At 42.8% G+C, this 26,958-nt stretch overlaps 1 protein-coding gene across 1 annotated transcript in view; it reads right to left on the bottom strand.

The window, feature by feature from the left end:
* Positions 1-26,958, bottom strand: part of BMT2 (base methyltransferase of 25S rRNA 2 homolog) — a 121,409-nt gene that overhangs the window by 58,793 nt on the left and 35,658 nt on the right. Inside the window, exon 2 of the mRNA XM_033958858.1 lies at positions 6,995-7,136. Coding sequence (XP_033814749.1) covers positions 6,995-7,136 — 142 coding nt within the window. The remainder of the gene's footprint in view (positions 1-6,994; positions 7,137-26,958) is intronic.

Genomic DNA, 26,958 nt, shown 5'->3' with positions numbered 1-26,958 from the left:
ACACATACTAGTACATAGACTCCAAGGCAAAAGTAGGACATATAACGACTCTTCCCCTTCACCCTACTCCTACCATCTGATTTAAAATTATAGCAGTATATAGACAGGTATAATATACAAATTAAAACAAAAACACCCCTCACTCCATGACCTCCTCCAATCTTAAGATAACACAAAAAGTTCCCAATTCTGAACAGGCAGACTAATGGTTAAAGAGTGGACCAAGAACGAGGAAATCAGTGGTAAATCCCACTGAGGTTGTTTGTGATCTTGGGCAACTCAGTCTTGTTGCCCATATATAAACTTAGGCCCCCTTTTATCAAGCTGTTAGGATTTTTGGTTTGTTTGTTTGTTTTTTATTGCCGGCTGCTGTGTTAAAAGCTCTGATGCTCATAGAATTCTATGAACGTTAGAGCTTTTTACCACAGTAGCCAGCGATAAAAAAATCCCAACATGGCTTGATAAAAGGGGGCCTTACATTGTAAGTCCTCTGGCAACAGGAAAAATATCTACTCTACCTGAATGTAACTCACACGATCTACCATTGGAAAAGGCATGAACTAAATCCAAATCCCGTACCTTTTAACAGGCTGGCACTCGTGCTGCCCGATTCAGGGAAAATTCTTTCGATTCGATTCAGCCTACTGAATTGATTGCTTTTCCTGCCCAATCAGGTGTTTTGGTTTTTTTTCAAATGTCCTGGCAAGTTTATTTTGTAGCCTTTCCACCCCCCCCCCCTTCCCTCTCCAACCCCTGTGGTGGTGTAAACAAAATTAACAACAACAACAAAAAAAACCAACCTTTTCCTCTCTCTTTTAGATCCTAGCTCACACGCGCTATCTAACACCAGCTCTGGCAGGATACACATTTCAAATCTGATGTACCATAATCCCTACTTCTTCAAGAACTTGTCCAACTTTGTCTTGAATCCTTGGAGGGTGTTCTTCCCTATAACAGACTCCAGAAGAGTGTTCCCGCTTTTTACCACTCTCTGGGTGAAGAAGAACTTCCTCACGTTTGTATGGAATCTATCCCCTTTCAACTTTAGAGAGTGCCCTCTCGTTCTCCCTACCTTGGAGAGGGTAAACAATCTGTCTTTATCTACTAAGTCTATTCCCTTCAGTATTTTGAATGTTTCGATCATGTCCCCTCTCTGTCTCCTCTTTTCAAGGGAGAAGAGGCCCAGTTTCTCCAATCTCTCACTGTACGGCAACTCCTCCAGCCCCTTAACCATTTTAGTCGCTCTTCTCTGGACCCTTTCGAGTAATACAGTGTCCTTCATGTATGACAACCAGTGCTGGACGCAATACTCCAGGTGAGGGCGCACCACGGCCCGGTACAGTGGCATGATAACCTTCTCCGATCTGTTCGTGATATGGAGATTAACCTTGGTGACCTTTAAGCTAGGTTACCATGGAAACTCTCTTAAGTCTGTGACATTACAAGAGGCCTGCTTGCCTTCCTAGATGCGAAAGGGGGGATTTTTGAGCCCAGTATAGGAAAACATTAGCTATTCTCATTAGTCAGACACAGAAAAAGTCCAGGCTGTTAGTTTTGCAAACACAGTTAAAGTTAGTCAGAGGGCTATATTTAATTCATCTTTTAAGACATAAGAAGAATACTGTAAAAATATATTCTTTCTTCCTAGAAAAATCAAGTTTGCAAATTGTTAATAAATTTTCAGCAGTGGTGCTTAGGAATTCCTTTGTTTAAATAAGTCCAACCTTGTACAGTGACGTGTTAACTGAACATTGGAAGATTCAAATGATGTATTATTGGCCACTGTGAGAGTACATAAGCAGGCACCAGCTTTTGATTGGGGGAAGGGGGGGAGATTTCTCTCTCTGCATGTGTGCCAGTTAGCCTTGTGAGAGACCGACCCCCCCTCACAAAAAGAATGTTTAATGGAGTTGGCAATTTGTGTAAAGCATATCATTAATTGGCAATTTAATCATTACATTACATTACGGATTTCTATTCCGCCTATACCTTGCAGTTCAAGGCGAATTACAAAAGATTTGACTGGACATTTCCAGTGATGATCAATTTACAGAAGATTTGACTGGACATTTTCCAGTGAAGATACATTTTTTTTATTTTTTATTTTTTTTAAGGGGGGGTAGCTGGATAGAATTCTAGGGGATCTTACGGGTTGGATAGTAAACTGACAGTGCCGAACTGTGTGATATTAGCAAATGGAATACAGTTAGAGTAGGCAAGATTACAATCTATTTTAGGGGTCTGTTTACTTGAAAGGTGTTTAGGTGGGATATTTGGGGGAGAATTATCTGGCGGTAGGTGAATTCTATGGAGGTAGGTGAATTATCTGGAGGTAGGTGAATTAGCTGGTGGTAGGTGAAGAGGGTTTAAGATATTTGGATTAATTTTTTGAAAAGCAGGGTTTTGATTTCTTTACGGAATGTTTTTAAGTCGTCCGATGTTGTCAGCAGGTTGGAGATGGAATGGTTGAGTTTTGCTGCTTGTGTTGCCAGAAGGTTGTCAAACATTTTCTTGCGTTGTGTGCCTTGAGTGGGGGGAAGGCAAAAGGGTTCGGGGTTCTTCTGTGTCTTGAGGTGGAGATCTGGTTTAAGCGGTTGTTTAGGTAGGAGAGGGAAGAGCCATGTACTGCTTTGAATAATAGGCAGTGGAATTTGAATTGAATTCGTGCTTGTATGGGTAGCCAGTGGGAGTCTAAGTAGGCAGTTGTTATGTGATCATATTTTCTAAGTGAGTAGATCAGTCTGAGGGTATGGTCTGGAGTTGCTTTATCATAATGGCTGGACAAGGAAGATATAGGGAGTTGCAATAGGCCATCAGACCTAAGGCTAGAGATTGTACAATTAGTCTGAATTGTGTTTGGTTGAAGAATTTTCTGATTTTACGTAGGTTTCTCATGGTTAGAAAAGCTTTCTGGGTCGTCTTGTTGATTTGGGACTGCATTGTGCAACATCTGTCTATAGTAACTCCTAGGAGTTTTAGTTTGGGTTGTATTGGGTATTTGGAATTTTTGATCATCAGTTCTGTGATGGTAGGAGTTTTGGCCTTTTCGAGCAAAAGGAATTTTGTTTTTTCTGAGTTTAGTTTTAGTTTGTGATCCATCATCCATTTTTCTACTGTATCTAGGGTTGTTTCCAGCTTTGCTGTGGTGGTGTGCTCTGATTTTATAAATTGAATAAATATTATTTTGATTAAATTACATGTCTGTGTATGAGTTATTAGCATGAAATACCCTGTATATTGAGACGTTCCGTGCCATCCACGTCCTCACCCTTTATGTGCCAGATAATTTCTTGTTTTCTGTAGGGACCCAAAGTGTGGCAACTACACAAACTTTAGGTTCTCAGATGTGGGCTCAACTTTATGGAATTCTTTGCCAAAACTCCTTGGGAGGGAAACCGCTTGTGTTTTGGAAGGTACTTAAGGCTATTTCAACAGACCTACATAAATAAAAAATATTTAACCCTTGCCATCTCTTTACCATTCTAAAATCCCTACTCAAAGTGCCTTCACCTCCAATCCCTCTTTCACTTTCACCCCAGACTAAGGCCAAATTTTTCTAAGACAAGGGTGAGAAGATTCACCTTGAGTTCTCAATCAGATCACCTCCCCCAACCTCCCCTTCTATCTGTCCCTTCTGCCCCTCAATCCTTGCCATCTTTTCTAAAATCACTGAAGAGGAAACAGCACATCTTCTCTCCTCCTCCAAAACCACCAACTGTTCCTCTTATCCAATTTCCAAACATTTACTTGACACTCTCTCCCCCCCCACTGTCATCCTTCCTATCTGTCACATCCTCAACCTATCCCTCTCTACTGCAACTGTTCTCGATATCTTCAAACATCCGTAGTTACACCTCTCCTCAAAAACCCCTCACTAGACACTACATATCCCTCAAACTATTGCCCCATCTCCTTCCTCCCCTTCTTATCCAAGCTACTTAAACGTGCTGTTCACTGCTGTTGCCTGGTCTTTGTTTCAGCTCAAGCTATTCGTGATTGACTTCAGTCAGACTTTTGCTTACTGCATTCCAAGGAAAACACCTTTGCTAAAGTCTCCAATGACTTGTTCTTGGCCAGATCCACTCTATTCTCATACAGTGCTTGCCCTGGATCAGTAGTATGAAATGTTTATTGTTTATTGAAAGCTTCTATACCACTACTATGACTGGGAAGTCAATACAGAGCAGTTTACATGAGCTTCTGTAATAGTATTACTATATTTGAGTTTTTGTAAAAGGTGTTACAATACTGAGTTAGCATTTAAGTTGCCACTTTTTGGGTTTTTGCCAGGTATTAGTGACCTTGCTTGGCCACCATGAGGATGGGTTACTGTGCTAGATGGACCATTGTTTTGACACAGTAAGGCTATTCTTATGTTCTCGATTTATCTGCTGCTTTCGAGACTGTTGATCACCACCTACTCCTTGATTTGCTGTCCTCACTGGGATTCCAGGGCTCCATTCTCTCCTGGTTTTCTTCCTCTCTCTCCCATTGAACTTTCAGTATATGCAATGGGGGATCCTCCTCCACTGCTATCCCACTATTAATTGGTGTACCTCAAGGCTCTATCTTGGGACCTCCCTTTTTCTCCATGCATACCTACTCCCTAGATGCACTCTCTCCCATGGTTTTCAGTATCACCTCTATGCTGATCCCAGGTCTACTTCTTCACACCAAATATTTCTACAAGAATCCAGGCCTAAGTCTCAGTCTGCCTGTCTGACATTGCTGACTGAATGTGTCACCGTAATCTAAAACTGAATATGGCCTAGATCGACCGCTGGAGGACCTTTCCGGAAAAGCACAAAACCGATTTCTTTTTAGATCCGCAATTCATCAAGTTGCTAGGACTTGAGCACGAGTCGTTGGCACATAATAAAACAAAAAAGCAATTAAGTGAACGTAATCAAACTCAGATTTTTGGACACGTTGCAGACCATGATCCTTTCTGAACTGCAGGAAATTAAATTTTCGCCCACTTGCAGCTTGAGGGGAATTTGAAGGATTAGTTTAGCTCCTACCTATTACTTATTTCTGAAGAAAATTACCATTGGATATGTGGATGTTACAGTAACAGCTAAAGTCTCATATAAAAAATGCATAAAACAAATAAACTTATGATTAATTATATGTCATTTGATATTTTTTAATTCTGTAATTCCTGATATTGTTATCCTCTTGTATTATGTACTCCACCTAGAACTGTATGGCGGAATATATATTTAATAAAGGGTAAAAAATGTATGCTAGTCTGGAGATTCAGTGACAGTCCTATATGCTATATGGAAGGCATATGCTCAGTTTCCGGTCTCAGAACAGCAGAAGGTACCAGAGGGTCAGTTTTCACAGACCCTGACAAGGAGTGTGTCTTGGCCATCACACAATGGCATCACAGAGTGGACAGATTCAGGATCCTTGTTAGGTGGAATTCAGATGAAGTCACAATCTGTGCAACTGATCTAGAAGGAAGAGTAGGGATGTGCATTCATTTGAAACATTTCCCATGTTGCCTTTTGCATAAAATGACAGGAAAAAAATTGTGGGGTGGGGGGCATCATTAAGTGTGCGTGTCCTTTCCCCAACAGTGTGCTCCACAGAAATGTGCACTACTGATTTTGCTCCCATAATTAAAAACATTTCTTGGAAAACAGAAACATAAATTTTGGGGTTTGAGGTGGTTTGAACATTGCTGGTTTGAAAATAATAATAAAATGAAACCAAGTTTGATTATGTTTCTAATCATATATATATTGCTGACAAGCTGAAAGATTTAAAACAATGCATTTTATATTGAAACTACATAGTACTATAACAACTAACTGAAAACAATAAGGCTGGATGGAATGAATCTTGTATGAAAGGGTAGTTAAGGCTTCTCAGCTTTGTGAAGAGATGGAGGTCTATAAAATCCTGAGTGAAGTGAAATGGGTAAGTGCAAAATTGATTGTTTACTCTTTCATGAAGCTACAAAATAGTACAGGATAAATGCTGAATAAATGTGGTAAAAAAATTAGCATAGCTGGGTTTAAAAAAAAATAAATAAATAAAAAATAAAAAGATTCAGACAAATTTGTGAAGGAAAAGTTCATAAACTTTAGGTAGACCTGTTGAAAGCTACTGCTTATCACAGGGTTAACATGGAAATTGTATATATTTTGGGATCCTGCCAAGTATTTGTGACATGCATTAGCCAATGTTGGAAAAAGGATACTGGGCTTTGATCTGACCAAAGTATGGCAATTTGTATGTTCAATTTATATGGATTCATCAATAGATTCACTGTACATTGATCTCTAGAGCCGCTATTCACTAGTTTTACTTGTCAGTTCTACTCAATTTGTAGCATTTCTAATCATTGTAAACCGATAGAACTTCACGTCCTGCAGTATATAAACTGTTATTATTATTATTACATGGCAACTATTAAGAAAACTATATGCTCAGTCACTAGGTTTCACAACAGAATTTACTAGAAAATGAAATATATTTGAACCACAAAGAGCCAGCCTGGCAGGAAAAGGGTTGTGGCAGCAAAGAAGAGGAAACTGCTCTTCTTCCAACTGCTATGTTTAAGCCTCTGTATACTGCAGCTGCTGAATTCTCTCTCCCACAGAAATACATTGGGCCTTTTGGGTGGGTGGGGGAAGACTTTCATTTGAACCTCTAATTTAGCCTATTTTCAAAATCTTTTCACCTGTCCCCACCACCTCCCAAATATGGCTCTCTTTCTATTTTGCCCCTCAGATATATTTGTTCTATTCCTTATGTATAAATTTCTTATGGAATATAAAGAAAAGTCAAGTGTTTTTTCTTTAAACCCAACCCTGCTCAAAAGAGCTGAAAGAAAATTATAAAAAAATTAATTATAGAATGCAAATATGTACAACTACTCTGGTGAATGCAATTTCATCATTATACTATAGAACCAAAGACATGATGATTTCAGAAAGGGATTACATTTTACTGCCAAAACTATCACTTTTCAAATATTTACCTGCGACACCATTCAATGCGGCCCTCCCCTTCACATGTCTTCTTCCAGTGATTGTCTGCCAGGTTTTTCATTGCAACTGCATATTCACAAAGCGTTTCTTCATCTTCACAGTGCTCACGCCAGATCTTGTCAAAATCTCCCACTAATGAAGAAAAAAAAAGAAGAAACTAAGTATTAAAGCGAAGAGGAGGATGGGGGACTTCATATACTACCTTTTACAATAAAAGCGGTTGACATATTATATATAGATACTTATTTTGTGCCTTGGGCAAAGGAAGTCACTTGGAGCTACTGTGGGAATGAAACCCAGTTCCCCAGGTTTTCAGGTCACTATACCAACCACTAGGCTACTCCTCCATTCCACTCCATGTGATCCAGCTACACATGCCACCCTACCCTTCCCTCGCCTTTCAGTTTAAAGCTGAATATTTCCAAGAGCAGTGACAAAAAGTCAGTCATTCAAGTCTAGTCTTTGGATAAGGAAATCCAGCTAAAGATCTTTCACCAGTTACAGGATTTACTTTTATAAACAAGTACGCATTATATTGGATTGAAACAAGGAAAACATCCCCAAGTCAGAAAAAATACCCCATGGATCACAAGCTGATGACATAGAATATGTATTTATAATCTTTTACCATTACCTTTATACTGTATATCAGGTCCCATATTAGAAAATGGAAACTTTTCACCATTTTAAACATTTTAATTTGTTATAAGATATACAAAGAAACAACTATTATTAAATCATTTATATTCTGTGTGAACTCCTAAAAATGTCAACAGGTGGGTCTCCACCCAACAACAGAGTCGCTGCCTCCAGAGCCACTGCCTGACTCAATATACCATCCTGCTTGTGGAGGAGGTATGTCACAGCTATGAGAGAGAGAGAGAGAGTGAAAAAAAGAGAGAAAGAAAGAGTGAGTGAGAATGTGAGAGTGAGTGAGAAAGAGAGAGTGAGATATTCAGGGTGCAAGCAAAAAAGGTGGTGAGTAGAGTGAGGTGACATGGATGCTGGACCTGCAAGGGGGTGCTGGTGGCAGAGAGAGGAACGCAGAGTGACTAAAACCAGAAACGGGATGGGAAGGGAGGAAGATATTTTTAGTCAGTGGAGAGAAGATGGCAGACTATGGGGGCCAAGTAGGAGATTCAGGGTGGGATTTAGAGGGAGACAGAACTGCAGATGGAATGAGAAAGAACTGAGGCAGCTGAAACCTGAGAGAGGAAAAGACAGGAAGGAATTTCAGGCCTCTACATAGGAGAATTCTACGAAAAATACTATAAATAAACTTTGCACAATTTTAGAAAATTTTGCGCAGAATTCCACCATGAGCAAGATGATAAAGAACCCTTGCAAAAATAAAAACATGCACCAAACTCCAAGCGAGACACCTTTGGGGACTCTTAGAGCTGCTGCAGCATTGCAACATAGCCCCTGTAGTAAGCCGCTTGGATGTCTCTGCCAAAAAAGCAAAGTGAAGCTGCTACTCCATTTTCTTATCATGGTCTTCCCTAAGCGCAGAACCTTCCTGAATCAGGACCGGGGTCACCTTTGTGACCACCATAACGAGGGTGTCAACCTTGGGAAATGACCAATACTTCGCTACCTCCTCAGGAGCGAAGATATATAGGTGAATCAGTACTCTGGAGCCTTAAAGAGGTCCATCCGTATTTTCCACTCTACCATCATCAAATGGACAACTGCCATCTGCAGAAGAAAATGCTTGGGGATCCTGCAAACCCCTCCAACAGATTCACATCCATGATCCAACCATAGCCAGAGAAGCAGTTACCATATCAATGCGATAAGAAAATCCCTCTCTCCAAATAAAGTCGAACATGAGACCGTTCTTCCTTCGGTTCTGCAGAATGACCAGAACATTCTACAATGCTGAAATCCCAAAACAGGGCCCCTGTCAATCCTTTTGGGGCCTCTAGAGCCCCCTCACCCCTCACCCCCCCAAGCAGATGAGGGTTAGGATAAATACTCAGAGGAAAAAAAGACAAAGAGTCCACATTTGCACACTGTAAGAACGTAAGAATTGCCGCTGCTGGGTCAGACCAGTGGTCCATCGTGCCCAGCACTCTGCTCAAGTGGCGGCCCTATACTCAAAGACCAGTGTCCTAACTGAGACTAGCTTTACCTGCTTATGTTCTGGTTCAGCATGAACTTGTCTAACTTTATCTTGAATCCCTGGAGGGCGTTTTCCCCTATAACAGCCTCCAGAAGAGCATTTCAGTTTTCCACCACTCTCTGGGTGAAGAAGAACTTCCTTACGTTTGTACGGAATTGATCCCCTTTTAACTATAGAGAATGCCCTCTTATTCTCCCTAACCTGGAGAGAGTGTCACTGTGCGCTGTCCCTCAGCCAACGAGGGAGTCCTGAACAGCCAGTTGTCTACATAGAGGTGAACCTGGAGACACATTTTCCACAGGTAAGATGCCATGACCACCATCACCTTGGTGAAGGTCTGGGGCGCTGTCACCAGTCCAAAAGGCAAAGCTGAGCATTGATAATATTGTTCCAGAACATGAAACCACAAGAATTTGCAGTGGGCTGGAAAAATATGAATGTGCAAGTGCGCCTCTGTGAGATCCAGAGAGGCAAGAAATTCTCCCGGGGCCACTGCTGCAATGACCGAGCGCACTGTCTTCATGCAAAAGCGTAGACCCTCGAGAGCCGCATTTGCATGCTGAAAGATCCAGAATAGGCCTCCAATCTTTGGAGCCTTCTTTGGCATGATAAAGTACACAGTATAGAGTATCTGCCTGAGCCCGAGTGTTCGGGCGGCACCAGTTCTATAGCTTGAATATTCAGCAAGCACTGAACGGTGGCTTGAACGCTTTGTCCAAGCAACCTGTAGGAGTCTACAAACCAATCCGCCAGAGGCCAGGCAAATTCCAGCTTGTAGCCTGACCAAATAATGTCCAAGACCCACTTGTTAGACGAAATGTAAATCCAGACAGAAAGAAATACTGAGAGCCTGCCCCTATCTGTAGAGGGGCATCCTTCAGCCTGGCATCATTGTGCCTTTTTGGCAAAGGGTGCAGAATGGGAGGTGGAATGCTGAGATCACCTGTAGCCAGCATACTGTCGGCGGAAGCTCTGGAAAGATCTCTGCGATGTGGCACTTGTATATGGACGGGATTGCCGGGAGCCACAAAAATTAGAACAACTAGAACCTCTAGAGGTCTTGGGTCTGCTATCAGGCCGAGTCTTAGGGCGATGGTCCACCACAGAATCCATGAGGTCTTCTAGGCCTTTGCCAAACAATAATTGCTTCTTAAAAGGGAAATCTAGCCAATATAGCCTTGGAAGTGAAATCACCAACTCATTGTCTGATCTAGAGCATCCTACGAGCAGAGATGGAGTACGCCGATGTTTTTGCCAAAACTCACATAAGGTCATAGAAGGCACCAGCAATATAATCCGTTCCAGCCAAAAGAAGTTGAGGAGGATCAACAGCCTCACTCTCCAGTGTGTACAGTCGAGAGAGACAAAGGACGTCACCGAAGCAGCTTTGATGCCTAAAGCAGCTGCGTCAAAGAGTCTCCAGAGAACCACATCCACACAGCGGTCCTGCATATCTCTTAGTGCCACACCACCTTCATTGGGTAGAGATGTGCGTTTAGTCTCCTGTGCAACCAAAGAATCCACCCTGTGCTGACCTAAAAGCTGCCGACACTCCTGTGTCAGAGAATACAAGTGTGACACGGCTCTGGCTACTTTAACAGCACCTTCTGGAGAGGGTCATGCTGCTCCAGGGTGCCAGGGAAAGGTAGCAGACTGTGAGCATACACCATAAAGCCAGGAAGAAGACGTGGCAGAACTGGCTGAGTGACAAAATTCAACTCTTACAAAGATTCAGAAACAAGATCCAGCAAAGCTGCAGACTTAAATAAATGCAGAATAAAATTGCAGTTTTGGAGAAGCAGGGAGCTTTAGAAATAAAGCTTGCTAAAAAATCTAAGATAGCCACCGTCAAGAAATTTGCGCCAAAATCATGATATTTTTTACACTTACCAAAGACAAAAAATGTCGAGTTTAGGAATTTTCAGGTGGGGGGAACATGCAGAAACTCTTTAAAATCCACTTTTCAAACCTCCCCCGATTCACCTCACAGGCTGCAACAGCATGTATTCATTTTACACACTTTACAGTAACCTGTTTATGCATCTGTGCTACAGCCTGCCTCAGTTCTCTAAGAGCAGCCAGATGAGAGAATCACTGCCTCAAGCTGGGAACGCCTCTGCAAAGCTAATTTTCAGGATGTCAGTCAGACCCTAAGCCTGAGTGCACCTCCACCCCTGTGGACCAACGGACACGCACCGGGATGGGCGGAGGCGAGAAGATGCAGCCAGCACCCTGCGAGACACCGCCAAGTCTCCTAAGGGCACCCAACAGCCTGCGCTCAACTCCTGCTTAACAGTAGGTGAGATCACTTCAGGGACAGCCCCAAGCTCCAAAGAAAACTATGCAGACTGGCTAACAGGTACCTACTGGGATTGGCCTGTCAGCTACAGACCAAAGTCTGTGTGTTCTCAAAGCAAGCAGAGCTGAAAAAAATCCTCCGAACACCAGAAACCCCGAGAATGGGATGAAAAATACACCAAATAAAATAATAAAATGTGGAGAGCACATGCACAAGGGAAAAACTACAGGTGGAGCTAAGCAACCCAGTGAAGTACAGCAGAGGCAAAAGGAAAAATCCAGAGTGGATTCTTTCTGTAAATGGCACATGGTCATGGGGACACTACCCGCCTGTCTAGAATGTCTCACCTATTGCACTGGAAACTTATTAAATCATTTGTACTGTGAGTGAGTATTACATATGTTATACATGTATTACATATGTTAGCTGAACATACTTAACAAGGGGATCCAAAATCTTATGCTTTCTCTTTCAATACAAAGAAAGTTACTTAAAAAATGCCAATTTTGCTTTTGTAAAGATCTAGTAAATGTATGTGAATATAATTGACTATGTTTAAAATCTCTAGAGGCAAGGTGACACAAGACATGCTCCCAACTCCATTCTTTAGCCAAGTGATGGATTAAACATTCTCGCCCCATTTTTCAAGTCAGAATAAAATCAGATCAATGATACTTGAGGTAAAATCATCACATGAGCTTAATTAGTTGCGAAACTTCACTGTATGTCAGACCGAGTTCATAGATTGTCCTTGACAGTGAATGCATTACATGGAAGTATCAGATAAGAACAGAGAATTAAACAAAATGACTGGACATATTTAAGTTTCCTAACTGGGTAGTGACACAGAATGCAAAAATGTAAGAGTGGAATCAACAAGTTGGGTCAAAGGCAGAATTCTTATCTTGTCACTTGTAGCTGCTAACCTAAAGCCTTAAGTAATAAAATACTATACAAAATGGCAACAGAACAAACCTAATCTTGAAAGAGATTCATAAAAAGAGATGGTATTACATTAAGTTACATCAACACTGTAACTTCACTGTGGTCTGAAGAACTGAGCTAAATGGCGACAGATGCGATTGAATGGGTTTACAGGATAATACTCTCGGGAACAGGAATGAGAATAAAGAGGTTCACAATCCTTTCAACAAAGCTATAATTGCACAAATAAGTAGAAATATACACAGGTACTGCAGCTGCCATCACACCATAAAAGTGCAGCACTAAGTCCAATAGCAGTCATAGCTGGGCACAATGAACAAGGTGAAATCCGAGAATACCATACCAGAAGACCATAAGAACATAAGATTTGACACTGCTGGGTCAGACAAAATCAAAATCCTAGAAATAAATATACAGTAAAACCTTGGATTGCAAGTAACTTGATTTGCAAGTGTTTTGCAAGACAAGCAAAACATTTTATTAAATTTTAACTTGATATACAAGCAATGTCTTGCAATACAAGTACATACAGTATACACACGTCACGTCATCACAACTGAGCCGATGGTTCTTCTCTCTCCAAAGCTGCAGGAATGTAGTGACTGTTCTAAACGAGCGAGGTCTTGCAATACAAGTACGTATAGTACAGTCAAACTTCAGTTTGCGAGTAACGCGGTTTGCGAGTGTTTTGCAAGACGAGCAAAACATTTTCGCAAATCGTGACTTGCAAACCGAGCATTGACTTGATTTGTGAGTCCCCCTGCCCGCAAACTGGCATCGCCCCCGCCTGCAAACACTGCCCCCCACGAACTGGCCCCCCCTGTGCAAACCGGCATCCCCCACCCGCCCAAACTGAAGGCTTACCCCCAATTTGGCAACGGCACGCAGCACCAACCCACAGGAGGTGCCAGTGCCCGAAGATCGTGCTGCTTGCCGAACTGGGCCTTGAGAATCTGCGCATGCTCAAGGCCTTCTGGCTCCAGCCTCTCTCCTTACTTCCTATGGGAAACTCGCTTTGATATATGAGCAATTTGGTTTACGAGCATGCTTCTGTAACGAACTATGCTCGCAAAACAAGGTTTTACTGTAAAAATAAAAAAAGGAGAAACCAGAGCCTTATGCATGCTGAAAGGTCTCCCCCTTCCTTCCCTTTAAGAGAGGCCCTAACCCTCCATTTGCCTCAGGCACAAACTTAAGTCTGCAAGCCCTCAGAAAACAGTGAAACTTACCCCCTCTTTTACTAAGATGCGCTAACCAATTAGCATGCGCTAATCAAATTAGTGTGCGCTAAATACTAACACATCCATAGACTAACATGCACGCTTTAGCATTTAGCGCGTGCTAAATCGATTAGCGCATTACTAATTGTTAGCACACCTTAGTAAAAGAGGGCCTTAGAGTACCTGAATGTAACTCACCTTGAGCTAATATTGAAAAAGGTCTGAGCTAAATCCAAATAAAATATTATTTAAATATATACTGATGGGATCTATCAAAAAAATGATCTACTCCAGATACATCGTACAAAACCAGAGAACATTCCCTTTACTCTAAGAAGAAATAGATTTCAACACTTACAGACAAGAGGATTAGTTAAGTCAAAGTGATTTTAAAAATCAGGATGCTTTTGGAAGAAAGATTACAGGGTTGAATTAGAAAGCCACTAAGAACAACCATGCGCAGTTGGCTGACCGTGCAGTTTCTACCTCAAAATTAAAATCGTATGTTATAGTAAGCTAATATTGGTCAGATAAGCAGAACTTGAGGGCTAATCAAGGAAAACCTATCAGACACATTAACCACATGCACAAAAAGTTCTGCAGTGAGCATGGCTCACTGTGCACATGTCCAGACATAACAAAAAGTGATAGCACATATGTGCACAGAGCTGAATACATCTCCTGCCGAATTCAAAAGACTATGCCTGAAGCAGAAAGGACCTGTGGCCCACATAGCAGGCAATGTCTGTGGCTTAATGAGCTAATGCAACTTGTCCTTGATATTGCATCATTACCTCTTTGCCCAGAGAATGCATCAAGGGCAAGATGGCCGTTACCAGCAAGGAGCTGAGATTCCTGGAATTGTACCCGAGGCGACATTAAGGAGATACTTCTGGAACAGCCAGGTAAGAGATCAGAACAGGACGCAAAAAGAACATCTCATCTTCAAAAGATAAGCTCTTGAACCAGAGGGAGGTTCTCATCTCCAAAGATAAGCCCTTGAACATTTATTTACTTATTTTAAAAAATGTATATACCACCACATCCATCCGTTCTGCACAGTGTACAAGAAAACATACATTAAAAAACCACACACACACATTTTATGCTACGTCTTCTTTCATCGGAGGTGGTTCGGCCTAGCAAAGGCCCAAAGGCTGCCTGATGGAATCGCCAGCTCAGCAGTACTTCTCCTCTCCCTAGCGGCAGCTCACTGAGTGCTTTTAACTTCTCCACGCAGCTGCCGCAGGCGTTAGTTTAGCCGCAGTTCCATTAGGCAGCGTCGGGGCCTTTGTTAGGCCTGCCTGAGTTGGACTTCCTCACCATAGCCCTAGTCCAGGTAGATCCCCTGGAGAAGACTGAGGAAGCAGCCATATGCCCAGAACCAGTCAACCAACAACAGACTAACAGCCTAGAAAGAAGAAACCGGAAAGTCTGAAAGACTCTGACCTTTTTTCTTTTCTTTTGAAGCAGAAAAAAACCCCCTCAAAATCAACTGTTGATAAACTGGTAATGTTCATAATAAATAGAAAATATGAGATGTGAGCAGGAATGTGTATCTGGAACGTGTGCACTTATGTGTGTGTACGTACATGCGTGTGTGTGTCTTTACTACTATTACTACTTTAGGTCATTTCTCTATAAATTTCCCCTACCAGAGACCATTGGTAACCTAAGTTTGGGATAGCATGTACAAGCTCAGGTTTCTGAAGGCAAAATTGTGTTTCATCTGCATAGAGGTAGTAGTTCTAGCTGAAAGCCTAGGGAATGTTATACTGATATAGTGTGACATGTTCAGTCAACTAAGAAGCCTATTTTCATTGAAGTGAAAAGCTAGCAATTGAGATCAAGGGGAATTGCAAATGGCTGTGCTTTTAATCTAACTTAACCACTAATGGCAGTTGGAGTTCCAACAACAAAAATGATTTTCCTTAGTCTTTTCATTTTAACCCTAATATGCCAAAAACATAATTAAAATCCCATTGGTATATTGTAGTATGCATGCAAAGAACAATAAACTAGTATTTAGATTTTCTGTAAATTAAATCTCAGGAAAAGAAAATCCTCTCCATTCTCTTCCTTCTCCCCTACATTTTTAATTAGTGTTTTAAGTATATACCGTATTTTCGCGGATATAACGCGCACCCGTGTAAAACACGCACACGGGTATAGCGCGCAGAAATCACGATGATATGGACAAAAACTTTTGTATACCGCGCTCACGGGTATACCGCGCATGATGCCCGACGCTCCTTTCGCCCGCCCTGACTTTCCGTGCGCTGTCCCGACTCTCCGTTCACCCCCCCTGACTTCCGTGCACTGCCCTGACTTTCCGTGCGCTGTCCCGACTCTCCGTTCACCCCCCCTGACTTCCGTGCACTGCCCTGACTTTCCGTGTGCTGTCCCGACTCTCCGTTCACCCCCCCTGACTTTCCGTGCACTGTCCCCCCTTGAAGTCCTGTCCCCCCTTGAAGGTCTGTCCCCATCCTGAAAGCCTGATGCCCCCCCCCGACGTCCGATACATCCCCCCCCCGGCAGGACCACTCGCACCCCCACCCCGAAGGACCGACTCCCCAACAATATCGGGCCAGGAGGGAGCCCAAACCCTCCTGGCCACGGCGACCCCCTAACCCCACCCCGCACTACATTACGGGCAGGAGGGATCCCAGGCCCTCCTGCCCTCGACGCAAACCCCCTCCCCCCAACGACCGCCCCCCCCCAAGAACCTCCGCCCGTCCCCCAGCCGACCCGCGACCCCCCTGGCCGACCCCCACGACACCCCCACCCGCCTTCCCCGTACCTTTGTGTAGTTGGGCCAGAAGGGAGCCCAAACCCTCCTGGCCACGGCGACCCCCTAACCCCACCCCGCACTACATTACGGGCAGGAGGGACCCCAGGCCCTCCTGCCCTCGACGCAACCCCCCCCCCCCCCCCAACGACCGCCCCCCCCAAGAACCTCCGACCGCCCCCCCAGCCGACCCGCGACCCCCACACCCCCCTTCCCCGTACCTTTGGTAGTTGGCCGGACAGACGGGAGCCAAACCCGCCTGTCCGGCAGGCAGCCAACGAAGGAATGAGGCCGGATTGGCCCATCCGTCCTAAAGCTCCGCCTACTGGTGGGGCCTAAGGCGTGTGGGCCAATCAGAATAGGCCCTGGAGCCTTAGGTCCCACCTGGGGGCGCGGCCTGAGGCACATGGTCGGGTTGGGCCCATGTGCCTCAGGCCGCGCCCCCAGGTGGGACCTAAGGCTCCAGGGCCTATTCTGATTGGCCCACGCGCCTTAGGCCCCACCAGTAGGCGGAGCTTTAGGACGGATGGGCCAATCCGGCCTCATTCCTTCGTTGGCTGCCTGCCGGACAGGCGGGTTTGGCTCCCGTCTGTCCGGCCAACTACCAAAGGTACGGGGAAGGGGGGTGGGGGGGTCGTGGGGGTCGGCCAGGGGGGTCGCGGGTCGGCTGGGGGGGCGGTCGGAGGTTCTTGGGGGGGGCGGTCGTTGGGGGGGGAGGGGGGTTTGCGTCGAGGGCAGGAGGGCCTGGGATCCCTCCTGCCCGTAATGTAGTGCGGGGTGGGGTTAGGGGGTCGCCGTGGCCAGGAGGGTTTGGGCTCCCTTCTGGCCCGATATTGTCGGGAAGTCGGCGGTCCTTCGGGGTGGGGGTGCGAGTGGTCCTGCCGGGGGGGGGATGTATCGGACGTCGGGGAGTCGGCCGGGCAAGAGGGCTTGGGCTCCCTCTTGCTCCGATCGTGGATGCGGGTGCGGGTGGGAGCGCGTGCGAGCGGTCGTTCGGGGTGGGGGTGCGAGCGGTCCTGCTGGGGGGGTGAATCGGGCGTCGAGCGGGGTGGGAACTATGTTTAAAAACTTTTGTATACCGCGCTCAGGCATATAACGCGCGAGGGTTATGCGCGGTAGGTAAAAACGCGTATAACGCGCGTGTTATATCCGCGACAATACGGTACACATACTTTATACTTTCCTTGTTATAAGGTTCTTACTATTTGGGTTTACTGACCATGACTTTTTTGGATCTTAGCATATTCACTTCATAAAGACCTCATTTGTTACTATATATGTATTAGATATGATTTGGTGCTCTAGGGATCCAAGAACATTTTTATTACTTTTTATGAATGGGAGTAAAGCAGTACATGACCAGAGTGGATCAGAGCCTATTATAAGGAAAAAAAGGATGGCAAGTGGAATGGAGATGAGAAAAGGGAATATAAGGGAGATGAGAAAAGGGAATGTAAAGTTGCAAAAATACAACTAAATTTAAAAAGGAAAGAAACTACGAGAAAAAGAAATCCTTAGACACTGGACTAGATGTGTCAATGGGTTTCTCTCATTTTTCTGTTATTTTTTTATATGACGATTTGTAATAATTGAAAAATGATTCATGACTCTGCTTTGCAGTAAATCTGTTGGACATTTTGCTTAAATGTGCTTTCTTTTTTTAAAACTCTTGTTGCAGAATCTAGGAGCTTGAGTATGTTGCCTGAGTGAACTGGAAATAAATTTGTAGTAGGATAGCAAACAGGGCAGGTAGCAGGATTTCTAAAAATGAGAGGAGATGAGCAGGGGGCCCATTTATGACTTATTTCAAATAGAACCTTTTTATGGTATACATAACATTATCTATTACGGAAAAAGAAATAACTGATGATTTCTGGAAATCTATGACTAAAGGACATGATGTACTACTGGTTCTATTAGATTTAAGTGCAGTTTTTGACACCCTCAATCACCACATCCTTGCATATGGTGGAGGGAAGGGAAACATGCGTGGAGAAGAGAGAGACAAATGTTGCACATGATAATGGAGGGGAGAGGGGATAGTGGGAAAGAAACAGAAATGTTGGATATGGCAGTGGAAGAGAAGGGACAGAGATGAAAGATGAATGGTTAGCATTGAGAAAGAAGAAAACATCAAATGGGCAGGAGACCCTGGTGAGTGAGTTAACAGAAGACAAACAGAAACCAGAGCCTGGGACCAACATGATTTGAATAATAAAAATGACTAGACAACAAAAGGTAGAAAAATTACATTGTATTTTCTGTTTTGTGATTACAATATGTCCGATTTGAAGGGCCAGATTCTGTATAGGACACCCAGTCTCAGAAGCCACCTAAGCTGTTTTTGAGACTCGCACTTGGGCATCCTATATAGAATCTCGCCTAATAGCACAATTCTCTAACCGGCAACCATGTCACAGGTGTCGGTTAGATAATCGGGTTGCCGCTCAGTTCATCTCCCTGCCGCGATAACTTTAGCGGAAACCCATCCCCCCTCACACCTCCACATATTGCCGACAGGAGGGATGCCCAATCCCTCCTGCCAGAATTCCCCCCCGAACATTGCCAACAGGAGGGATGCCCAGTTCCCCCTGCCTGAACCCCCCTCCCCCAAACATTGCTGACAGGAGGGATGCTCAGTCCCTCCTGCCAGAACCCCCCTCCCTCCCAAACATTGCCGACAGGAGGGATGCCCAGTCCCTCCTGCTGGAACCCACCCCTCCCCGAACATTCTGGGATGCACTGGGAATGGCCTAAGATTTTGATTGGCCAGATCCCTTAAGCCACTCCCATGGGGGGTGACTTTATGGGGTGGAGAAGATGCTGGTGATGTTCGGGGGTTTTCAGCAGGAGCATCCCTCCTGCCGTCAATGTTCAGGTGGGGCATCCAAGTTTCAAGTTTATTTAAAATTTGTTTAATCACCCTATCATATAATCAGGGCAATATACAATTCTAAAAATACTTTATAACAGTGCACAGGGGAACAAAAAGTTCATGTAACAAATACATGACTTTCAAAACAGACGGGACTAGTAGGGTAAATAGGATAGAAATACAATAATTGGAGGCAGATGAGACAATCAAGGAAAATTACAAGAGATGGGGTTTTTGTTTTCTACAAAAAAAAAAAAAAAAAGATGGATTTTGCTTTAGCTTTGGTGTTTTTACAATGTCTAGCAGTCAAATGCATCTTTAAAACGAAAACATTTTAACTGACTCTTAAATCTATCAATGTTTCTTTCCTCCCTTAAGTAGATTGGCAAGGAATTCAACAATTGGAGGGCCAGGACGGAAAAAATGTATTGTCTTTGTGTATTAATGGTTTTAAGTGATAGAACAGTTAAAAAATGTTGGTCATTAGATCGAAGAGTTCTAGTGGAAGCGTACGGAATTAGAATCCTGTTGATAAAAGCTGGAGACTTATTGAGCTGGGCCTTAAACGATAACAGACATATTTTGTAAATTATTCTGTGCGATACTGGGAGCCAATGAGATTTTTTAAGAAGTAGCGAGGCATGGTCAAACTTTTTTGCATTCATGATAATTTTAATACAGGTGTTCTTTTTTTTTTTTTTTTTTTTTTTTTTTAAGTTCAATAATTTTTATTAAGTATTTTAAAGGATACAAGAATCATTTAAAGTACATAGAAACAAAATAAAGCTTTCTGTATATAAAATATATAAATCTATGTTTAACTGTATAGGAGCAAAGGCTCCAGTTATTAAAAATGTATGTAAGGGATATATAAGATAAAGATGAGAGAGAGCAGTAAAGAAAAAGGAAAGAAGAATGAAAGAGAGAAGAGAGGAGAAGAAAAGGATAACAGGAGTGTCTAAGAAGATGAGCGTACATAGGAGTCTAAGAATGACCATGGAGATTTGTTGTATTTCAAGTTCATGCAGGTTCGGAATGTAACTCTCTTCTCATATGCATAGGATTCAAATCTATGATACATACTCAGAGAGTTCCACCAAAAGGTATAATCTAATAGCGAGGGTGATTTCCAATTTTTTAGAATGTGCATGAGAGCAGTCACCAACATGGTATCAATGAGTTTAGGTGGACAATTTGATTGTGTGAAACATGGGTGTTGAGAGCGAAGGATTACAATGTCTATAGAGATTTCTTCTGAGCAGTTAGTAATAGATTGTATGGTGTTCCAGACATAGGTCCAAAAAGAGCGGACTAGAGTACAATGAAATAACATATGATCAAGAGTTCCTTCCTCTTTCAAGCAGTTCCAGCAAACAGAGTCTTGCTTTAAGTTAGCTTTCCACATGCGAAGTGGGGTCCATATTGCCTGCCACATAAGAAAGTACATTGATTGTGATACTCTAGAAGATAAAAGCGGGCGATTTGTCGATGACCAGAAAAGCTCCCAATCAATGTCAGAAAGCGGAGTGGTAAGTATAACGTCCCAGTGTTTCATAGAGTGAGGTGAAAAAGTGAAGGAGTGATCTCTTAAAATATTGTAGAAGGATGATATCGCCTTGCCTTTTAATAGAGACAGAGAAGACCAGTTGTAAATAGTATTTTTGGAAGTCATATAGTCAAATCGTATATGCAAAGAAGGCAACACTCCAGTGAGAGAACGCCATTGTGAATAAGTAGAAGGAGGCAGCGAGTATGTAGAGCACAGTATATCGAATGGAACTAACGAGTTGAGGGTAGACAATTGATGGACAAACCATATACCTGCCCGCTGCCACCTTTTCCATGATAGAGATTTGTCGTGATTTTGAATTTTGGGATTGTTCCAAAGGGACATGAGTGGACTAACATTAACTGAGATTTCAGTCAATGTATCTATAAGATAAAGAGCATGCTGCGTTGCACCCAATAAAGAGTATCTCTTTAAGTGCCTTGGTATTGACACCGTTAGTAAGCATGAGATGTGTAAAGGCGTACATAAAAAACATTCCAGGCAGGAAGATCTTGAGGGGGAAGATTTTGAGTGGAGGAGTTAGTGAGCCAGTAAGCTCCATATTTGGCTAATGAAGCAATATAATAGTGATAGAAATCAGGAAAGTTGAGACCACCGTTGATCTTAGAGGCTTTCAGTTTGGCGAGAGCAATTCGAGGTTTTTTCTTGTTCCAAATGAATTCAGATATTTTCATATTTAGCCAATTAAATAATGATTTCCGGCATAACAGAGGGAGCATAGAAAGGATATAATTAATTTGAGGGGCCAGAGTCATTTTGATGGATGCAATTCTACCCCACCAGGATAAAAAGAGTGGAGTCCATCGAGATGTGGTGTTTAGAACTAGATTTTTGACTTTAGATATATTAAGATCTTGAGCATGAACCGAATACAGGTGTTCTAAATTAGCTGTAAACGCCTGATCTCTTTTTGAGTAATACCCTTGAATAAGGCGTTACAATAATTGATTTTAGAAATGATCAGTGAATGGATTAATATGTTTAAGGATTTTGGTTCTAACCATTTAAAAATTGAGCGAATTTGCCGTAACCTGAAAAATGTTTATTTGACTATACTGCTAATATGATCATGATCCTTCCTCTCGGGGATCTTTCCTCCTGGGAATCCTTCCTCTTGCGGATGTTTAGGGGGTGGGGTATCCAGAAGGAGGGACTGGGCATCCCTCCTGCTTGTAGTCTTCGCAGTGGGTGGGTGGGGGAATGAGTTGCCACGGCTGCTAAACTTATCACGGCAGCATTTTATTGGCCTACATTGTAGGCACCTACCGTGGGCCTAGGGAGGCACATAGGGCCACCTAAGGCTACTTCTAGGTGAAGGCACACCCACGTCTAGCCTTAGGCGGTCTTACGTGCTTCCCTAGGCTCCCGGACGCACCTACAATATAGCGATTTTTTTTTTTAACGTGCGTCCAGATTAGCTAGTTAGGCAGTAGTTACCCACCTACAATCAGAAAGCCGTTTATAGAATTTTGCCCAAAATGTGCATCCTGCCAGAACTGGTATTACACAACAAGCATGAGCTGAGACCTAAAAGAGAGAGGAAAATGTTGCTGTTGTTGTTTTACACCACAGCACCAGCATGGGGTTGAAGAGGGCAAAGAGGGGTGGGGAGGTGAAGAGGCTATAAAAATAACCCTGCCAGGCCGTTTGAAAAAAAACAAAACACCCAATTGGGAAGGAAAAGTGAATTAAATCAAAAAATCAATTCAATAGGCCAAATCAAATCAAAAAATGTTTTCCCTGAATCGAGCAGCACTAGTTCTGGGCAGACACTTACAATCTCAGCCCTGAAAATGGCAAAATGGATCAGGATCAAGTAAATATATTTCATACTACATTATATTTTATGCTGTGTACAGGTGTTGTTTATCTCGGTGGGGGAGGAGAAGACATCTTAAAGTGGAAATGATGAGTAAAATGTTAATACTACTATTGGATCAGTTTAATCATGAATTAATAAGGAAAGTGACTGTTATGCAGACTGGATGGACCATGCAAGTCTTTTATCTGCTGTCATTTACTATGTTATAATGAATAGTCACCAAAGAGGGAGGTATTAAAAGGAGAATAATGTCAAAACTTCTTTCAAATACTTATAAAAACATACCTTTAGGAGAAATCTATCTCGATGTCTGAAAATACATTCTGTGAATGTGATACTTCCTGGCATTATTATTTTCTAATAACTCCACATTTCTATGCAATTTAATGTAGACAAGGACAAAGTGATGTACAAGGAGAATAAACATCCTAGCTATCTGCACACAATGAAGGGTTCCACATCAGGATTAATGACCCAGAAAAAGAACCTTTGAGTCATTGAAATCCTCAGCTCAGTATGCAAACAGCATCAGCAACCTAATGCATAAACAAACGTTAGAATGTATTTGGAAAGGAACAGAGAATAAAACAGATTATAATGTTTCCGAATGCTTCCATAGTGTGATCATGCCTGGAGCAGTGTACGCAATTCTGGTTGTCCCACCTCAAAAGAGATGGCAGAAGAAGAAAGAAATACAGGGAAGAGCAAAAAATATATGATAAATGGGGAGTAAGTTTCCTTTGAAGACAAGCTTGGCGGGTTAGGGCTTGGAAAAGGGAGGGGCTATGACAAAGATTTATAAAATAAGGGGTATGGAAGAAGTTAACGTAAAACATTTAGATTGCCAAGTGAACAGAGTGCACCACACGCTTTTTAGCAGATTGAAGCCCAACTTAAGAAAAGTCATTCAGGCTCTAGCTAAAGGTAAATCAAGCCCATCTTGTTTCCAACAATGGCTAATCTACACTACTTAGAAGTACCCCACAGAGATTAAGAGATCTATCCGCTCTCAACACTGAACCTTAAGTTGCATTCCTCAAGCCTACATGACTAATGTCAATGGACTTGTCCTCTAAAAATTAGCCCAAACCATTTTAAGCTCCGCTAAATATTAGTGGTCTTGACGTCTTGCTGTGTCAAAAGAAATTCCACAGTTCAACTGTTTGTACTGGAAAAAATGTTTATTAATTTATATTTCATCTTTATCCAAGGCAAATAAAGTAACATTCATAATTACAAAATGGACAAAAATCACAATATACAGTATAAACCAGAACAGTCCAACAGTTGAAGAACCCTCAGCAAGTTGCTGTCAAACCTAATAGATGTCATTATGAATTTTTTTGTCTTTGATGTTACATTTCTACATTTCTATTTTTATTATGTTTTATTGTTCTGCACCCTTGATCAGGGTGGGTTATAAATCTAAATGTGATCATACATAGGAGGGGTGTCAAAGTCCCTCCTCGATGGCCGCAATCCAATCGGGTTTTCATGATTTCCCCAATGAATATGCATGAGATCTATTAACATACAATGAAAGCAGTGCATGAAATAGATCTCATGCATATTCATTGGCGAAATCCTAAAAACCCAACTGGATTGCGGCCCTCGGGGAGGGACTTTGACACCCTTGATATAAGATTTGTCTTGCAGGCAATTTCTCAAGTGGCTTAGTTTTACACAGAAACAATTCCTTTAAAAAAACCCAAAACAGTCATTTGGAGTAAAATGTGACTTATTTTAAAGGAATTGTCTCCTTGGATGTTTTTTTTTTATCTCTCACTTTTTTGCTTGATGTTTTACACCCTGAGGGTTGTCTCTTCTTCTGCGTTAGTTTTGTATATATCATGGTATGTGAAGTATGATCTCAGTCTGTCAAATTTAAGAACATAAGAAATGCCTCTGCTGGGTCAGACCCAAGGTCCATCGTGCCCAGCAGTCCGCTCACGCGGTGGCCCAACAGGTCCAGGACCTGTGCAGTAATCCTCTATCTATACCCCTCTATCCTCTTTTCCAGTAGGAAATTGTCCAATCCTTTCTTAAACCCCTGTACCGTACTCTGCTCTATCACGTCCTCTGGAAGCGCATTCCAGGTGTCCACCACACGTTGAGTAAAAAAGAACTTCCTAGGATTCGTTTTGAATCTGTCCCCTATCAACTTTTCCGAGTGCCCTCTTGTTCTTTATTATTCGAAAGTTTGAAGAATCTGTCCCTCTCTACTCTCTCTATGCCCTTCATGATCTTATAAGTCTTTATCATATCCCCTCTAAGTCTCCTCTTCTCCAGGGAAAAGAGACCCAGCTTCTCCAATCTCTCAGCGTATGACAGGTTTTCCATACCTTTTATCAGACATGTCGCTCTCCTCTGAACCCTCTCAACTAACGCCATATCCTTCTTAAGGTACGGCGACCAATATTGGACGCAGTACTCCAAATGCGGGTGCACCATTGCCTGATACAACGGCAGGATAACTTCTTTCGTTCTGGCTGTAATACCCTTTTTGATTATACCAAGCATTCTATTCGCTCTCTTAGCAGCTGCTGCACACTGTGCCGTCGGCTTCATTGCCATGTTCACCATTACCCCCAAGTCCCTTTCCTGGGTACTCTTCTTATTCAAGAACATCCCTCCCATGTATAGTTGTACCTCGAGTTTCTGCTCCCCACATGTAATACCTTACATTTCTCAACGTTGAACTTCATCTGCCATCTCGTCGCCTATTCTTCTAGTTTATTCAAGTCCCTTTGCAATTCTTCAAAGTCCTCTTTAGTCCGAGCTCCATTAAATAGTTTGGTGTCGTCCGCAAATTTTATTATCTCACACTTCCATGCGGAATTTGGCCTCCCTAACTGCTGCTTGACGGCTTTTGACTTGGCCAGATAGACTTCCCTAGAGTCCTGTTTCCCTGATTGTTTGTAAGAGATGAATGCTTTTTTCTTCTCTGGACCGACTCCAGTCTCAGCACGGTAATGCGGCCTCCAGAATTGCACACAGTATTCCAGGTGGGGCCTCACCATGGATCTATACAATGGCATAATGACTTCAGGCTTACGGCTGACGAAACTCCTGCGTATGCAACCTATGATTTGCCTTGCCTTGGATGAAGCTTGCTCCACTTGATTGGCAGTCTTCATGTTCTCATTGACGATCACCCCTAAGTCTCGTTCTGCTTCAGTTCTTGTTAGGATCTCGCCATTAAGGGTGTAAGTCTTGCATTGATTTTGGCTGCCCAGGTGCATGACTTTGCATTTTTTGGCATTGAAGCTGAGTTGCCAGGACCTAGACCAGTGCTCCAGTAGGAGTAGGTTGTGCATCATGTTGTTGGACATTGAATTTATGTCTGTTGTGCTTTTGCTCACTACATTGCTTAGTTTGGCGTCATTGGCAAATAATGTTATTTTACCTCGCAGCCCTTCTGCCAAGTCTCTTATAAAGATGTTGAATAGGATCAGGCCCAGGACCGAGCCCTGCGGCACTCCACTGATTACCTCCGTCATTTTAGAGGGGGTGCCGTTCACCACTACCCTCTGAAGCCTACCTCCAAGCCAGTTCCCAACCCTTTTCGTCAATGTGTTGCCCAATCCTATAGAACTCATCTTGCTCAGCAACCTGCGGTGTGGTACGCTATCGAATACTTTACTGAAGTCCAGGTATACAATGTCCAGGGACTCCCCAACATCCAGCTTCCTCGTCACCCAGTTAAAGAAGCTGATCAGGCTGGATTGGCAGTAAATCCATCCTTAGTAAATCCATGTTGACGGGGATCCCGTAGATTCTCCTCGTTCAGGATCGTATCCAATTGGTGTTTGATTAGAGTTTCCATTAGTTTGCACACTATTGATGTGAGACTCACCGGTCTGTAGTTTGTTGTCACCATCTTGGAGCCTTTCTTGTGGAGTGGAATGACGTTAGCCATCTTCCAGTCCAACGGGACGTTACCCATACTAAGGGAGAGATTGAAGAGCGCGGAACATTGAAAATAAGCATCTCAAATGAGGAAGTACAAATGTTATCACATACTAGAACTGCTGATGTTACCATTTCTAGTAAAAAGATCATGCATATTCTAAACTCTAACTGCTGTACCAATTTTTTAAATTAAGGGTTTTATTTTAACCCTTCAAAATTCAACTTTTTCTGCGACTCAGTTTCAAAAATCAACTAAAATCATCACACACTGATACCATTTTGCTTTTTATTTCAAAATGAAGTGCCTAAAAAAAAAAAAAAAAGAGGTTTGTTTGATCAGCATTTCTCAGGGTAAACTGACACAGAATACTGAAGGGACACCCCTGAAAAGCTTTTAT

Source organism: Geotrypetes seraphini, chromosome 9, assembly GCF_902459505.1.
Source record: "Geotrypetes seraphini chromosome 9, aGeoSer1.1, whole genome shotgun sequence".
Classification (NCBI taxonomy): Eukaryota; Metazoa; Chordata; class Amphibia; order Gymnophiona; family Dermophiidae; genus Geotrypetes; species Geotrypetes seraphini.
This window is presented reverse-complemented; position numbering and strand designations above follow the sequence as displayed.